The sequence below is a fragment of the Triturus cristatus genome, chromosome 8 (assembly GCF_964204655.1).
Source record: "Triturus cristatus chromosome 8, aTriCri1.1, whole genome shotgun sequence".
In the NCBI taxonomy this organism is placed as follows: domain Eukaryota; kingdom Metazoa; phylum Chordata; class Amphibia; order Caudata; family Salamandridae; genus Triturus; species Triturus cristatus.
In genome coordinates, this window is record NC_140591.1 from 186219053 (window position 1) to 186236812 (window position 17760).

At 45.5% G+C, this 17760-nt stretch overlaps 1 protein-coding gene across 2 annotated transcripts in view; it reads right to left on the reverse strand.

Moving 5' to 3' along the window:
• Nucleotides 1-17760, reverse strand: part of SIM2 (SIM bHLH transcription factor 2) — a 484182-nt gene that overhangs the window by 37908 nt on the left and 428514 nt on the right. For both annotated transcript variants that reach the window (XM_085621287.1, XM_085621288.1), the window contains exon 8: nt 9810-9957. In XM_085621287.1, coding sequence (XP_085477413.1) covers nt 9810-9957 — 148 coding nt within the window. The remainder of the gene's footprint in view (nt 1-9809; nt 9958-17760) is intronic.

Here is a 17760-nt window from a genome sequence, read left to right on the forward strand (position 1 = left end):
CCGGTGTTGTGCAGTGCTTTGTGTGCGTGGATCAGGAGCTTGAAGGTGATCCTTTTGTTGACGGGGAGCCAGTGCAGGCCTCTCAGGTGGAGTGTGATGTGGCTGCGGTGGGGGATGTCGAGGATGAGTCGGGCCGAGGCGTTCTGGATGCGTTGGAGTCGTCTCAGGAGCTTGTTTGTAGTTCCTGAGTAGAGGGCGTTCCCGTAGTCGAGTCTGTTGGTGATGAGGGCCTGGGTAACGGTTTTTCTCGTGTCGAGGGGGATCCATTTGAAGATCCTGCGGAGCATACGGAGGGTGTTGAAGCAGGACGCGGAGACGGCGTTGACTTGCCTGGTCATGGAGAGAGTGGAGTCGAGGATGACCCCCAGGTTGCGTGCGTGGTCCATGGGTTCCGGGGCTGTGCCTAGTGACGTGGGCCACCAAGAGTCGTCCCAGGCTGATGGGGTGGGTCCGAGAATGAGGACCTCTGTCTTGTCTGAGTTCAGCTTCAGTCTGCTGTCCTTCATCCTGTCGGCTACGGCCTTCATTCCTGTGTGGAGGTTAGCTTTGGCAGTGTGGGGATCTTCGGTGAGGGATATGGTCAGCTGGGTGTCGTCGGCGTAGGAGATGATGTTGAGGTTGTGTTGTCGTGCGACGTGGGTGAGGGGGGCCATGTATATATTGAACAGCGTCGGGCTGAGGGAGGATCCCTGTGGGACGCCGCAGATGATCTCGGTGGTTTTGGAGCGGAAGGGTGGGAGGCGGACGCCCTGGGTTCTGCCGGAGAGGAAGGATGTGGTCCAGGCCAGGGCCTTCTCTTGGATACCAGCGTCATGGAGGCGTGCTGATAGGGTGCGGTGGCAGACCGTGTCAAAGGCTGCTGATAGGTCCAGGAGGATGAGGACGGCTGTTTCTCTTTTGTCCATCAGGGTCCGGATGTCGTCAGTGGCGGCGATGAGGGCGGTCTCGGTGCTGTGGTTGCTGCGAAAACCGGATTGGGAAGGGTCCAGGATGTTGTTAACTTCGAGGTAGCGGGTCAGCTGTTTGTTGACAATCTTCTCGGTCACTTTTGCCGGGAAAGGGAGCATGGAGATGGGCCGGGAGTTCTTGAGGTCCTTGGGGTCCGCTTTGGGCTTCTTCAGAAGGGCGTTGATGCAATGGTGCGAGTGTTCAGACAGACATGGTACAATCCGAAGTTTCGTGCGGTTGCTAAAGCTGTATGTCAGAGGATTGTTACATGTCAGCAGATGAATGCAGGAAAGAGAACAGCTGTAACTTTGAGTCATATTGGGAGGTCAGGAGGGCCTTTCAATAGGATGCAGTTGGACTTTATCGAGATGCCAAAGTGCAATGGGTTGAGGTACATCTTGGTCATGGTATGTGTCTTTTCCAGATGGATGGAGGCTTACCCAACACGTAGGTGTGACACACTCACTGTAGCTAAGCTGTTGTTGAGGGAACTTATCCCTAGATTCGGGTTTCCGACCTCTTTGGAGTCAGACAGAGGGACACACTTCCATAGTGAGATCATGAAATTGCTCTGTGCTGCCTTGAATGTGGATCAGAGATTGCATTGCAGTTATCGACCAGAGGCTTCTGGGATTGTGGAACAAGTTAATGGGACTTTGAAAGCGCGGATGGCGAAAGTGTGTTCTTTGACATCCCTGAAATGGCCTGACGCACTGCCCTTGGTCCTCATGAGCCTTCGTAGTGTTCCAGATAGGAGAACAGGGTTGTCACCACCCGAGATCCTGATGGGGAGGGCAATGCAATTACCAGCGATACCTGCTACTGCTTTGATTAACATCACAGATGACTTGATTCCCGACTACTGTAAGGGACTGGCTGACGTAGTCTGTTCTGTGTCCCAGCAGGTGCAAGCAGCAACTGTTCCAGCCGTAAGTGACCTCTGCCACGACTTGTGCCCGTAGACTGGGTGCTTGTGCGTAAACACGTGAGGAAGAGTTGCCTGGATGTTCGTTGGCGTGGTCCGTACCAGGTAATACTGGTCACAAACACGGCAGTGAAGTGTGGGGGACTGCCGAACTGGGTGCATGCCTCCCATACCCACAGAGTTCCAGCACCCTCTCGTGAATGAAAATCCAGCTGAGGTGGCAGGGCCATCTGAGAGGGCAAGCCAAGCTGTGAGGGTTGCTGATGCAGTTGGTTGTGCACTAGATTGAGCTGAAAGGGGTTGTGCAAATCGAAGCCCCGAATTTGACTCAGACGTAGAAAGTGTTGCTGTGGGTGGAGTAGAGTCAAATTCTGCCGAAGAAGGAAGTAGTGCACAGGGTACCCAAAGGGACAGCAGAAGTGCCACAGAAGCAGAAAGAGTTTGGCCCGTGAGTCAGAGGCGGCTGAACTTGAGATTGGTACCTGAAAGAGATCTTGCCCCAGTTTCTGAAACGTCTGAATCTGAACAAAGTGACGAAGAGCAAGCTCGAGCTAGTCTGAGAAGATCCAGGAGAACAAGAGTGCCGTGTCAAAGGAACGCCTGACCAGAGTGGACATACGCTGTGACTGATGCCAGGAGTGTTGAGCTCGGGGAGGCTGAGCTCCTTGACGCTGGTCAGCGATTCTCTGAATCTGAAAATAGACGCGCTGTTGTTGGTTCCAGAGGTGGAAATCGAAGGAATACCGATTCTCAATATTCCGAATCCACCACTTCTGACCAAGATTCGTGAATTGATTCTGGAGACGCTGGTTTTTAAAACTTTTGGGTTTGTGCCTCCACATCAAGAATTAGTGGTGCTTCATCTTCAACTTTTGCAACGTGTTTTAGAAATCTTGGGAGCTGATCTTATTTTGGACTGAAGGTGAACTTTGTTGTACATAAAAGTCTAAAAGAAGATAATCTAGGCCCTAGTGGAAGACGAATAAATTTAGGGACTCTCCGTCTAAGACGACGACAGAGGGCTAGGGAAGTCTTTTTGTGAACTGTGCAAATAAGGAACTGAAAGTCACAAGGGGATTTTCAGCTTTTGAAGGGTCGTTTGAACTGGTTGACAAGTGATATCTGGAGGAGAAAGAGACTCTTAATTGTTGTTGCTGTCGAGCCAAGAACTTTGAGAACTTTGCAAAGATGGCAGATGCTGGAAATACTCACCGTAGGGCTAAATTAGTGATAGGTACACTTATAGGGTTGGTGATAGTTTCTAGAGTTGTAATAGTTGTAGCCTCATATATCGTTTCACATGAGCAGGAGGGGAAGGTACAGGGAATACCTACACCTACCACTTCTAGCCAAAAGGAGGTCACTATAGGAGCTAAAAGAGCTTTACTAATCAAAGAGAGTCGCAGATTTCACATAGATATATCTAAAAGTGATTTTAAGCTTAATGCGTATGCACAGCTTTTGTACGAATATGTGGATGCGATGGATGCGAAAGACTGCTATGTGTGCATGCAGTTACCTTCTTCAGTGGATGAGGGTTTTAGATAGACATCTTCCACTAACGTATGGAATTTCTTGTAGTTTGTTGCTTAGTATCTTCTATGAGAGAGGCCAGTTTGAGTATTTCTTTTCCAATTACCATGCAGTACTTCCTGAAGTTCCAGCTTATAAGCATTCGAATAAATACGAATATTACAAGTCAGAGGACAGACTCCGGAAGTATTTCATACCGTCTTTGGAACTGGATACGGCTTATGCTCACCGACATAATTTGACATGTTCATTATCAGATACAGAGAAGAAGTTTGTAGGTCAAGTAGAAGATAGATATAGAAGACTAACACAGACACGAAATACAGTAGATAGTCCAGTAGATTGGACCGATGAGGAGAGATTACACAGATCTAAGGGGAGTTATGGACCCATAGCACTGGACCAGGCGCAAAAGGGGAAGTTGTGTGTGAGACGTCCTCAGACCTACTATGAAAAGGTTTCGGTAGGACAAAGTACATGTGATCATATCTTTACAATGGAAGATTCAGCTAAGAACTTTTTGCAAGGCTCGGTGCAAGTGATTCCAACTGTGTATTATGTGTGTGGAAGGAATGCCTATGTAAGGTTGGCTGCGAATTGGAATGGCACATGTTATTTGGCTATTATTTTTTCGAAAATCTATCATGCAGAAGATTTGGAGCTTTTGGAGACTGGACATCACTCTAGAGCAGGGGTCTTCAAACTGAGGGGCGCGACCCCCAGGGGGGCCGTGGAGTGATGCAAAGGGGGTCGCACCTTCCCAGTCACACTTCTGCCCAGGCCCAAGGGTTCAGCCCCCCCCCCCCACTTCCCCCGTCCTGTGTCTCAGCCCGGGCTGCTGCAGTGAAACTTGAGCTGCTGGGGGCTCAGCTGGGCAGTGTCTGGAGTCTTATCTCCGGCACCCCCGTGTTTTTCACAGGTCTTTAAAGACCATTTGCATTTTTACATGCCTTTGCAAACTGGTTACAGAGGCTTAGGTTTTTTTGCTGGTTCCAGTACCCCCTGGTTCCCCACTGTGCCTATTCCTTACATTTGGATTTTACATTCACTGCCGTAGTGTGAGAATGCATTTCATGGAAAGGAATACAAAGTAGGCTTGCCAAAAGAAAAATGCCTGCCGTGTTTTGTTTAAAGAGCCTGCAAAGATCTCCTCTTGGTACTAAATAGACTTAGAAATAAAAAAGTATGTATGCATTCGTTATGTGACTTTTCTGTCTTTGTTCTCTTTAATTATCAGTCATGGATCATTGAGGCAGCCCTAGAACACAATTCAAAGTGCTTTCTATTTACATTTGCTGTTGGAAGTATCAGGGACGGCTTTAGGGCGGTGCGACCGGTGCCACCGCACCGGGTGCTGGCTTCCTGGGGGCGTCGTGTTTGAAAGTTTATTGTGCTTTTGAAGCACCTGCTGCAGCGTTTCTTTCCCTGGCAATTACCAGGCCTCACATAAATGTCAAGATAACTTGCGTGATTAATTATCTTCCTGGAGAGAGATCAGCATTTTGTATAGTTGAGGTTTTGACTTCGGTGAAGTTACTGCAGAGGGTTAATATGCCTGCTGCAAAGAACGTGAACCAAGTAGATTACAGAGTGCGTATGATGTAAACAGATCAGCAGGTTACTGCTTTCAAAAGAGACATCCTTTTGTTACTTGCAATTTATAACTTAAAGTCCTAATATAGGATAGTGAGCTATTAACTTTCATCCTAGAACTGCATACACACTGTAAAGTATACATTATTAGAACATTGATTAATGTTGCAAAAAGGGTTAATTTGGCTAGAAATCATTTCTTATTATTAAAGGAAACTCCCAACTATGCTGTTTCTTTTTCGACTCTGAGTTTGTGCTTCTCCACACCAAGCACTCTAGAACTATACTGCCTACCAGTATGGATGACATGTGACTCCTATACTTTTAGTCCTTTGGCTTATGTAACATTTCCTATACACTGATTTACACACTTATGATTGATTGTCTCTGTGTAATGTGTGTGTGATGCAAAGTGCTCGGACACCCTACACTGGTATGAGTGGCACTATATAACTAATTCAATGCATCTGAGAGAGTGTGGTTATGGAGACTTGGTCACTGTTAAAGGGTGCTAGTGAGAGAATCCGTGGTGGGGGTGGTCATTGGGGGGGCACCAACAAACAGTGTCGCACAGGGCACCACCAGCACTAAAGCCGGCCCTGGGAAGTATGCACAGATAAGCGCTGAAAATACCGCTTTAGGTGACTGCTTTTTTTTGTACCGACTGGGCCATCAAAATAATCTGCTGGTAACCCTAACCATAGGACTGGAAGTTTGTTGCAGGATCAGCACATTATTTATTTCCTTCACCCTCGATCCCCGATTAATGCCGCAATAGTTTAACTTAGATCTTAAAGTCTACGCCCCCGTCAATAACATGCTGAGTTACTTCATGGGTCTGGGAATGCACCCTACATTCAGACAACTCATTCCTCATTCTCGCCCTTCATTTTTCACGCTCACCCTGCACTCACAGCGATCACAATGCACTCACACTGTTCACCATGCACTTGCACCATTCACCCGCTCACCTTGCACTCACAGTGATCACTCTGCACTCACAATGCACTTGTGCTGCTCACACTATACCTCAACCTGCAGTCACACGAGTACACTACTCATCCTGCACTCATGTGACACTTCACTCACCTGTCCCCCTCACTACTCAATATGCAACTCACTCAAACAAGCCCATCAGTAATCATACATTCATTCATCCCATTCTGAACTTGCATCCGCACTCAAAATGAGAGAGGACAGCAATGGAGTGAGAGAATTTGATTGAAGAGGTCAGGGATGAGGAGAAATGCGAATTGCCGAAGAGAAGTGTGGACACGCAAGAAGTGAGTGTGATCCAAAGGTGAGGGCTTCTGTTAGAACAAAGGGGAGATGTGAAAGAGGAATGGGGGGACTGGAGAGGTGTAAGATACAAATAGACAAAAATTTGAATGAAGAGACGAGGTGAATGAGAAGTGCTGAGGGGCACGGGAGGTGACAGGGCCAGAGAGGCCATGAGATAAATGTGAGAGACTGTTAGAGATGAGGGCAGTGAAAGGACAGAATGGCAAGAGGTGATTAAAGGTGAAGTGAGAGGTTGAATGGGGAGAGTGCAGAAGTTGTAAAAAGGGGTGAAAGAAAATGGCCTGCAAAGTGAGAGAGGGATCTGGGGTTAGGAGAGGAGAGAGGGATGGAAGGGAGGGGGTGAGAGGAAAGCTGCATGAGTAAACGGCTTAACTCTACACAAAACTGCTAGGTTTTTAAGGGACCCCTGCTTCTCCCGGTCATGGCCAGGTGAGCTTCTAATGTGGCAGCACGTATTGCTGCAGAGTGGAAGGCCCTTCACAAAGGTTGACTTGAAATCTTTCTGATGATAATTGCTGTATTTTGGCTATAAATGGGTACTGATTGGGTGAAATCTTTCCTCTGTGTTACTGTGTGTAACAAATGTCAAAATAATGAAGCAATGCTATCCCAAAATACGCGGCATCACATAACCTCATTTACATTTTCATCCCACACAATTTAGTCAACAGGTTTAGAAATTTTTGTCAGGAGGGGGCCCTTACGCCTCAAAATGTTGACAAGGGGTCTCGGCATCCAAAAGTTTGAAGACCTCTGCTCCAGAGGAGAGCTGTGAGTGCAGGAGCAGTGATTGGTGATATTTTTTAAGCAATGATACCGAGTTTGGGTGTGGTTTTGAATGATGTGAAGATAAGAAGGTTGGCGACTGTGGTTGATGAGTTGTCGATGAATACAGCAAGGTCTTTGATATTGGTGGATGGAGAGATGTTGTCGATAAGGACGATGGTTTCGCAGAATCGCCTTGCTTTAGACGTATTATTGGCAAAAGAGAGCGGAGTCTGTAAATTATTGAAAGTTCAGGAATGTTGCACGTATATTCCAGACAATAGCAAGGATCTGGAGACATAGACAAACAACATTACCACGATTCATCAAGAGATTGAGGATTTGACTGAAGAAGGTGTGTGGGAAAAGGTTGGTAAAGGATTTGGTCGTGTGGGAAGTTGGTTTGCGAATTTGGGAAAGGGTTCCTTGGGTTTGTGCTAAAACCCCTCATTATTGTTGTGGTTTGTGTGATCTGCTTGTGGGGTCTCATCTAATCTCATCTCATCTCATCAGAGCTTATAAGTGGTACAGAGGAAACAGAATTGAAAGAGCTCTTAGAGCGAGTGAAATGCGAATGATAGAGCGTCACGTTATTCTGAAATTTGTAGGGGTGCATCATATTCACATTAGTCAGCACCCGCATATTAATCAATGTATGTTAAGAGTGCCATAAAAATGTATTACTAGAATCGTTTAACATAGAGGTGCTTAGAAATTTAAACATGCTTTTCATAAAGAGTAATGCTGCAGCTTATTGTGAATGTGTTTTAGTCAATGCATAATGTTTGATTTTCACGTAATGCAATGTATTAGGTTAAACGTGCGCCATGTTAAAGTTGCATGTGCAAGTTTGTTTATTTACGTATAAAGAGTAATGAACTAATGCTCGGAGCGTGATTTAGTAATGTGTTTAACAGTGTAAAGGCCTGATCGCATATATGTTTGAAGAAAAAGGCCTGTTCATTTTCTTAGGTTAGCTAAACGTTGTAGGCCGAAAATGATTTCCCTTGGTAAAGGCTTTGGGTTACAGGATGATGGAAAATCTTAGAGAAGTTTTCGTTCCCATGTTTCTGTTGCAGGTGCAAAGACATTTAGCTTGTTAGTGAGACTAGGTCTTTGTTTTAGGAGTTAGGATGGTACGAGAAGCCAACAGGGGTGTACATTGGAATGTGCGGATGATACTTTCAGCAGAGAAGGTGCCTGGGACCTAAGGTCAAGCTAACCGTCGTTGGATGGGATACAAGTTTCGTTGGAAAAGTACTGGAAGAAGACCTGGCTGAAGAGGTGTGCCAAAGGGCGTGTTCTAAATTTTTGGGATTTTGTATTAGGGACAGTGCCCCATGGGTTGAGCAGTTGAGGTTTAGATGGGGAACTAGAAGGAGCATCTTAGAACGAGCTCTGACTAAGTGAATGTACTTCTTAGGAAGTCTTCACTTCTGACACCTCTTTATTCTCTTGCCTGGGAAAGGGAAATGCTAAGTAGGGATGTCACCTTAGAGTTAGAGTAGGGATAGACTAACCATTTTTTCTTTAAGGCTAATGATTCCTAATGTAGACGTTGGTCTTACTATTGCATTTCTTATGCTTTTAGAGCTTGTTATTCTCTTTGTTTTAAGTCGTATGAGACTTCTACGTAGACTTGCATTTGTTTTAGTGCCCATTTATCTTTTACACCTTGTGCTAAGGTGCCTGTATGTGCAGTTATTTTTGGTTGTAATAAAATCCTATAAATTTTAGATTCTGAGTCAGTGGTTCTTCCTAAATGAGATTTGATTCGGGTTATTATGTATTGAGATTTGAATTTTCTCCCCTGGCGACCTGAGAGGATTCTTGGAGATAATCAGGTACGCAAGAATCCGGTCCTATCAACTTAATACATGGGATACACATATAGTAGAATTGTGACTGCCCTATTTCAGCCATTGGTTTCTTAAACTCAGGACTCTTTAACCATTGGCTTGAGACATTGTTCATCATCTGGTCATCCGGGGGGGAGTATTTTAGTCTCACAGTCTTTCTATTTGCTCTTTAGGTTGCCTTCACAGGGATGCATGATCGACTATTTTAAATCCAAAAAGTATGGTCAATGACAACCATTCAGTACAAAACAGTCCTCTCCCCTACCACGTCAGGATGATTAAACCAGCTGGGATTTAAACCTGTGACAATGAAGTCAAACACAGATCCCTGCAATGGGTGCCTTAATCCACTGAGGTGTTCCATTTGCCATGAGAAAACTTCCAAACACAGAAAATGCTTCTTTTTGAAGAAAAAGATTTTAATAGCTTGGAAAATACAGCGACTAAAGGCCGTGCCTCGAGTAGGATAACAATGAGAGTAGATGGGTATGAAAGAGAATAGATTACATCAGGGGAGGAAAGACAGCTTCTTGTGCATGTCTATTGTTGCAGACCTCATAACTGCCATGTAACCCTAGCTCATGCACAAAAAACGCTCCCAGAATGCAAACTGTCCACACAATACACCGAGATTGGCTGAAGGAGTCACATAATGACTCACTTTCTAAATCTTAAAGGAACGGAGGCAGTCTGGGAGGTGTTGCTTTTGTGACGTTCATATACCAGGTCTATGCCATGTTCAAAGTTGAATGATGTTTAACTTGAAAGATATGTGGGAGGTGGAGGAGAATTTCAAAGTATGTGACACATAAAGCACATGAATAGGGTTCCACATTAACATCTATGGGAAAGCAATATGGCGCTGTTAGGTACGTCATACTTACGTCAGGACATAATTGACACTCACAATGCAGTGAGGCCTGGAGGAGCGGCTGTTGTGCACGATCGTGGCGTAGCTTTGCACCCACACCCAGCCGCCGTGCTTGGACAGCAGCCTGTAGTACTTGGTGGTGACTTGACCTTTCACCAACACTGGAAACAGAGTTCAAAATACACCTGAAACGGTTACTCTTTCAAGAGAAATACATTGTTTTCCAAAACATATATAATTATCATCAATATTATTTAATAATATATTTGCTGACAACAAACACAAGACACATTGCGCCTCTAGGTATGCAATGAGACCATATTTTATCACAATATTCGATAAAAGCTTACTTTTGCGCTATCCCTTTCTAAATTTGTAATGTTTATAAAAATGCCTTCACCAGATACAAATGCACAAGAATATAGCATGTTACAACGTGGTCGTTACAACGATCGCGTTGTTACCACACGTGTCATTACAATGCAAGTCGTTTCAACGACTTTCTCTAGGGGGCGCGCTGGACTTAGGAATAGTATTAATAGTATTCCTACTCCAGTTAGCGTAACATCGGGGAAGGTGTTGGATTTAAAATCCAACATATTCCCTGGTGTTGCACGCCCCCTAGAGCAAGTCGTTGAAACGACTTGGGTTGTAATGACTTGCGTGGTAACAACACGGTTGTTGGAACAACTGCAATGTAAAGTACTGCGTTGTAAAAGTTGCATAGTAAAGGTTGTTTCCCATTCACAACCATAACCTTTTCACGTCACTTCAAGCCATATACTCAACTAGATGATGCTTCACAATGACGCTTCCTATGAGCCACCTGTGTTTGAGACCACCTTAGAGTTAGTCTTTTTACCATTTAATAGAGTGAAGCACAACTAAAACATTAAACAAAATCACCCTATTCCTCATGTCAATAAGGACTAGGGGTCCTATATAGAGTACAGGGTTGTTAAGTGGTCTTCTGCTACAAGATGGCTGATTTTCGGGCTCCACCTTCGATGATCCGCCCACCAAGCTTGGAATTCCCTTTATGTTGGAGACTACTATTGTTCCCCATTGTGTCCTCCAAATATCGAAGGGACCTCCTCTTAAGAGGTGGTAAATCAGCAGGCTGCTACCAAAATACTTCTCTGCCACCACATGTGATGGAGGAGACTCTATGAAAAGACCACCATCGAAAGAACTGAAGGCATTCGTGCGCTTTGGCAAAGCCAATGTGTTTTGCCTAAGTGAGAGATATTGGCTTTGCTGATGTCTTTTAGCCATGTTGTACAGCGGCATGGAGTAGAGTAGAGTGAAGTGGACTGGCATGGTGTAGAGTAGCATAGAGTGGAGTGGTGTAGAGTTGCTTGGAGTGGCGTGGAGTGGAGTGGAATGGCATAGAGTAGCACAAAGTGGGTTTGCATAGAGTAGAGTGGTGTAGTGTAGAGTGGCGTAGAAGAGAGGGGCATAGAGCGGAGTGTTGTAGAATCACATGGCGTAGAGTGGTGTGGAGTAGAGTGGCATAGTGTAGGGTGGGCTAGAGTAGAGTGGCATCGAGTACAGTAGCATAGAGTACATTGGCATTGTGTGGAGTGGTGTGGCATAGAATAGAGTGGTGTGGCATAGGGGAGAGGCATGGAGGGGCATAGAGTGGAGGGGCATGGAGTACACACTGGTGTGGCATAGAGTGCACTGGCATATACTAGAGTGGTGTACAGTGCAGTGGCATGGAGTGCAGTGACAGAGTAGAGTGGTGCAAAGTGGAGTAGATTGGCATAGAGTGCAGTGACTAAGAGTGGTGCACAATATGGTGATGCAGAGTACAGTGGCATAGAGTGGAAGAACAATTGTTACTTACCTGTAAACAGGTGGTTCTCCAGTATTGGTGTCTTTCATAGATTCACATGCTTGAATATTCCCCGTCGTCGGAGTGGGAGTCCCACGGTAAATAATATAGCAATATATACAGCCATAATATATATATATATATATATACACATATACATAGGTAATCATATAAAACAGAGATATAAGTAAGTAATAACATCAAGAATGTCCCTATATGAAATTTCCATAGAGATACATGGAAAGAGAAAAAAGACATTCGTAGTCTATCTCTGTCATTATGTTAGTCCAAACTACGGCCAATCAGGCGCCAGCTCCTCTCTAGAACCTTCTCCTCAGAGCTTCTCACCTCAGATTTTCGTAGCACCAAAGTGACTTTAGAGTGTATGAGGAGAAGAGAGCCTCTGAAGGGAGGAGGGAGGGTCGCATGTGAATCTATGAAAGACACCAATACTGGAGAACCACCTGTTTACAGGTAAGTAACAATTGTTCTTCTCCAGTATTGGGGTGTCTTTCATAGATTCACATGCTTGAATATAGAATAGCTAGCAGTAACAATATCATTGTTTCCATGATCACACAGCTTCGAAATTGTAATGACAATCAATCGTCTTATGCATATGACAGTACTGAATAACTGTAACAGTATAAATGCATCATTATGTCAATTATAAATGGAAACAATATGGAGGAGGGAAGGAAGAGGCTCATCTTATTTAAAAAGATTGCGAAGCACTGCCTGCCCAACTGCAGCATCCTCCTCGTTTAAAGTTGTCAAGCAATAGTGTCTTGTAAACGTGTGTCTGCTCGACCACGTAGCTGCTCTGCAGCTCTGATGCAAAGGCACTCCAGCAAATAAAGCAGTTGAGGAAGACATTGCTCTGGTGGAGTGAGCCCTCACTGGTGACTGCAATGGCTTGTTTGCCTTTTGATGGCAGAAGACGATGGCAGCTGAAACTTAACGTGCAATAGTTGGTTTCGTCACTGGACGACCTTTGTGAAAGCGTCCATAAACTATGAATAGTTGATCAATCCTTCGTAAAGCAGCCGTTCTGCTGATGTAGAATGTTAAACCTAGTTTCACATCCAGGGAATGTAATCTCTGCTCCGTAGGAGTTTGCGGATAGCAAAGAAAGTTCTTAAAATCACTGGTTCGTTAATATGACAGTCTGAAGGCACCTTCAGCAAGAAATTTGGATCTGTACGCAATACTACAGAATCTGGTTTGAACTGTAGGAAAAAGGTGGATTTATTGTAAATGCATGAATGTCACGGACGCGACGTGAAGACGTTAGCGCCCGAAGAAAAGCCACCTTCCATGTTAGATACTACAACTCGACCTTGTGAATCGGTTCGTACGGTGGTCTCATTAGTTGAGCCAATACGATGTTCAGATGCCACAATGGAGGAGATTTGCAAAATAACCCCTAGACGAATTGATGGATAATCCTTGAAGAAACAAAAGGGAAGTTGAACCATCCTGACGGAAACGGAAAATTGCCGCCAGAAAAAACCCCTAAAGGTTGCATGAGAGAAACCCGGAGTTAGCTAAATGCAAGAAGAACGGTAACAATTGTTCTGGTGTGGAGTGAAAACGGGTGCACCCCATTAGATGCACACCAGTGGGGAACACTTTTCCACTTTAATTTGTACGTTTTCACCGTAGAAGGCGCCCTCGCCTGAGCTAAAATGTCTCTACAGTCCTGTGGAGTATCCAAATGGGCAAATTCACAGTGCTCAGGTTCCAAGCTGATAAGCTCAGTGAGGAGGGATTCGGATGACCAATTTTCCCCTTGTCCATCGTGAGTAGATCTGCACGAGGCTGTAGAATGATTGGTTCGGATTGAGACAGTAGGAGTAGTTCTGAGAACCATGCCTGCCGAGGCCAACGGGGGGCTATAGAAGTAGATGGCAAGGTTGCCTCCGCATCTACCACAGAAACTCTAGGTACGAGTGGGATTGGGGGAAGAAAAAACGTAGTCAAACAGATCGTACCAGTCCATCAAAAGGCATTGCCCAGAGATCTTTTGTGGGGAAGCCAGCTTGCGTAATCTCGGCATTTCCGGTTCTCTAGTGTGGCAAAGAGATCCAGCTGTGGGCGAACCCATCGTTGAAATATCCTCTATAGAGTTGGTTGATGCAACTCCCATTCATGGGTCGATGAGGAGGACCCGCTCAGGGAATCCGCCAGGATATTGGATACCCCCGGTCGATTAACTGCTGCATATCGTGATGCGATGGTGGATAGACCAATCCCAAATCGACTGAGCTAGTCGAGACAGTTTCGGAGATTTTATCCTGCCCTGCTTGTTTATATAGTGCATGCAGGTTGTATAGTCTGTCTGTATCAGGACTGATTCTCCTTGGATTAAAGGATGAAAAGCTTTGAGAGCCAGCAATATATAGCCATGAGATCCAACCTGTAGAAGTGCCAGGTTTTTTTTTTTTTTTTTTGACATATTGACCATTTTCCTTTTATTGATAAAACCTCCAAATGAGCACCCCATCCTTCCAGAGAGGCGTCTGTTATTGTCATGTCTGGTACTATTGTCAGAAGAGAAATGCCTTCCGTTAGATTTAACGGTTGCGTCCACCACCTTTGCGCCAACTTCATCCGATCTGTGACGTTTACAACATCGTTCAAAGAACCTGTAACCTGGCGTTCTTGGACATCCAGTACTCCTTGGATGGGGCGTGTCTGTAATCTGTAATGAGGGATCAATGCAATGCATGATGACGCCATTTTCAGAAAGGACTTCAATATTCTTACAGAAACGGGTCTTTTTGATCTGATAAGGGTTACCAGTCGGAGAATTTTTTGAAGACGGTCTTGGGAGAGAAGTGCCCTTGCTGACACTGTGTCTAAAGTTGCTCCCAGAAAATCCGTGCGATGAGAAGGCAGTAGATGGGACTTTGTGGTATTTATGGAGAGCCATAAGGCGCGAAAACACCTCCTGTCAAAGATGTGTGTGTTGTAGAAGTTGAACTTTCGATTGTGATTTTAGGAGATAGTCGTCCAGAAATGGAAAGATCTGAACACCCTGGAACGTAGGACGCTACCACAGGGGCTAGCACCCTTGTAAACCCTCGAGGAGCCGAGCGCAGTCCGAATGGTAAACTTTGAACTGGAAAATCCCCTCGACCCACTCGAAAACGAAGAAATTTCCGATGTTGTCGTAGTATGGAGATATGTAAATATGCATCTTGGAGGTCGATTGTTTCCATGAAATCTCCTTGTGAAAATAATCGCAAGATCTCTACATGCGTTCGCCTACGAAAATAATGTTTCTTTAGATACCTGCTGAGAGCCCTCAGATCTAGAATGGGCTTCCATTCCCCCTTCCTTTTGGTGATAAGGAAGAATCAGGAATAAATCCTTTCCCTCTTTTGAAATCTTGGTACTACTCCTATGGCTCCCTTGTGTTATAGAAATTGAACTTGTTGTAACAGTTCTTTGATATGAGCCGGTGGCAGTCCGGTAGGTGGTGTGGGTGGAGGGAATTCGATGAACTCCAAAGTGTGACCTCTTGCTATAATTTCCAAAACCCAACGGTTCCTTGTATGGAGGACCATTGAAAATAGTACCGATAGATTCGATCTCCAATTTTCTGGGACTGATGGAAGTCATGTCTCTTAGGAGTGTAACCCTTGTAAGAGGATTTTCCTCTGTAAGTCTTGGAAGACTGCTGTCGAGAAGTTTGCTGTTGGTTAGAGGAATATCGGTTTGAACCCTGGTTATAAGGTCGATATTGATTGATTCCTCTTCGAAAATAGAGGAGGTGCCGCGTCCGCGTGCACCCCGAAAGGGTTGTTATCAAAATTGCAATGTGCCCAGAGAGCGAGCAGTATCTGTATCTTTCTTTATCGATTGGAGAGCTTCATCCACCTGATCTCCGAATAAAACCTCTTCTTCGTCATATGCCATGGTCTTTGACGGTTCCGGCAGTTGCTCAACTAGTGTTGACATATCCGCCCATACTTGACGGTCCTAACGACCCAGGATGGCCAAAGCATTAGCCGCTCTCACCATGGTGGAAGCCATCGAAGAGAATTTTCACCCTATGGCATCCAAACGACATCCACCACGATCAGGTGGTGCAGTGATCGTAGATGCAGGGTTTCTAGCCCGGCGTTGCTCTGCCTGTGTGACTACAGAATCTGGCTTCGCTTGATCAGTGAGGCACGCTGGTGCTCCTAATGGTGATTTGTACCTTTTTCTCCAATCTAGCTCCCGTGCTGGAAGACTATGAGGCCTCCATAATCTTTTTGCCTTCCTCCCCAATAAATTCGATTATAGGGATTGTATGTGTTTAACAGGCTGATCTTTGAAATCGTACAGGAAATAATCCTTCGTTAATTTGAACGTTAGTGCTGTCCTATCCCTTAACTGGTGGAACTTGCATATCAACAGGTGGTGAGTCACCAGGTAGCACCGGAGAGGGAGATGGTGTTTGGGCATGATAGTTATCCCACTCCGCCATACCATCATCATCATCATCAGCATCGCCACCATCATCGAGAATCTCACCATCCTCCCTGTCCTGAGGAATTTCTTCTTCTTCTTCAGTATCATGAGGAGGTACTGTCCGAGTTGAAGAATGTCTCAGCGGTACTGTAGGTATTACCACAGAAAGTATTGGAGCCGGTACCGGTTCCGATATAGTTATTGGCACCACTGGAGTAAGCGGAACCACAGACACTTGTGGTGATAAAGGAAAAACCGCCGATTATAGTTGTCACAACCGATTCAGCTAAACCTTCTTCTGAATCTTGATCTGAGTCAGTGGTAAAACAATGGTTAAGGAAGGCGGGAATCCTCCACCGATATAACTTCACCCGACCTTTCTTGTCAAGTACTCGGTGGTAATGGTAATAAAGGAACAGCAGCAAAGGACGAAGTAGTCGCTGTATATGTCGAAGAGATTTGGATTTGTAATGACCTCTGTGCAGAAGTCGTCTTTTTTAAACCCTTATTTTTACCGATGAGACTGCAGTCGATGGGCTCTGAGGCATAGAAGGCTATTGAAGAGATCTTTGTAGACTGAATCGTCTACGGAACCATCGTCGACGGAAACCACCATCGAAAGATTCATTGCCGATGGAACCATCGTCGACGGAACCACCGTCGACGGAACCACCGTCGACGGAACCACCGTAGACGGAACCACCGTAGACGGAACCACCGTAGACGGAATCACCGTAGACGGAATCACCGTAGACGGAATCATCATAGACGGAGCCACCGTCGACGGAATCATCGTCGACGGAGCCATCGTCGACGGAGCCATCGTCGACGGAGCCATCGTCGACGGAGCCACCGTCGACGGAGCCATCGTCGACGGAGCCATCGTCGACGGAGCCATCGTCGACGGAGCCATCATCGACGGAGCCATCGTCGACGGAGCCATCGTCGACGGAGCCACCGCAGACGGAGCCACCGTAGACGGAGCCCTCGTAGACGGAGCCCTCGTAGACGGAGCCATCGTAGACGGAGCCATCGTAGACGGAGCCATCGTAGACGATGAAGCCATCTTTGAAAAAACTGGAAAGTTGAAAACCTCACTAGCCTGAGAACTATGTCTCGTGGGCGACACAGCAGTATTCAAAGAAGAAGAAGTGGCAGATGTCATAGTCAGAGACATTTTCTTCTTTTAAGGAAGGAGTAGGTAACTCCTGTACACTACTGCGTTTTGAGGCTGTGTGGGAACGGCCAGAAGTAAAGTTTTCTACCTCAGAAAATTACTTCATATTTATCCTTAAGTCTCTGGAGCCACAACAAGAGACGGCCTTCCCTGTCTTTCAGAGTTTTTGTAGAAAAAATTCTACAGAATTTATATTCACCCACTTCATGGTAGGGTAAAGACAGTAAATACACTTACTGTGTGGATCTTCTGAGAATAACGTAGCTTTCCACAAAAGAACAAGGTCTAAACAAAGACTTCTTACTTGAAGTCATCCTGAAGAGAAAAAACTGAGCAGAGCTCAGGGAGACTCCCTTTCACACGACGTGCGGTAGAAAATCTGAGGTGAGAAGCTCTGAGGAGAAGGTTCTAGAGAGGAGCTGGCGCCTGATTGGCCGTAGTTTGGACTAACATAATGACAGAGATAGACTACGAATGTCTTTTTTC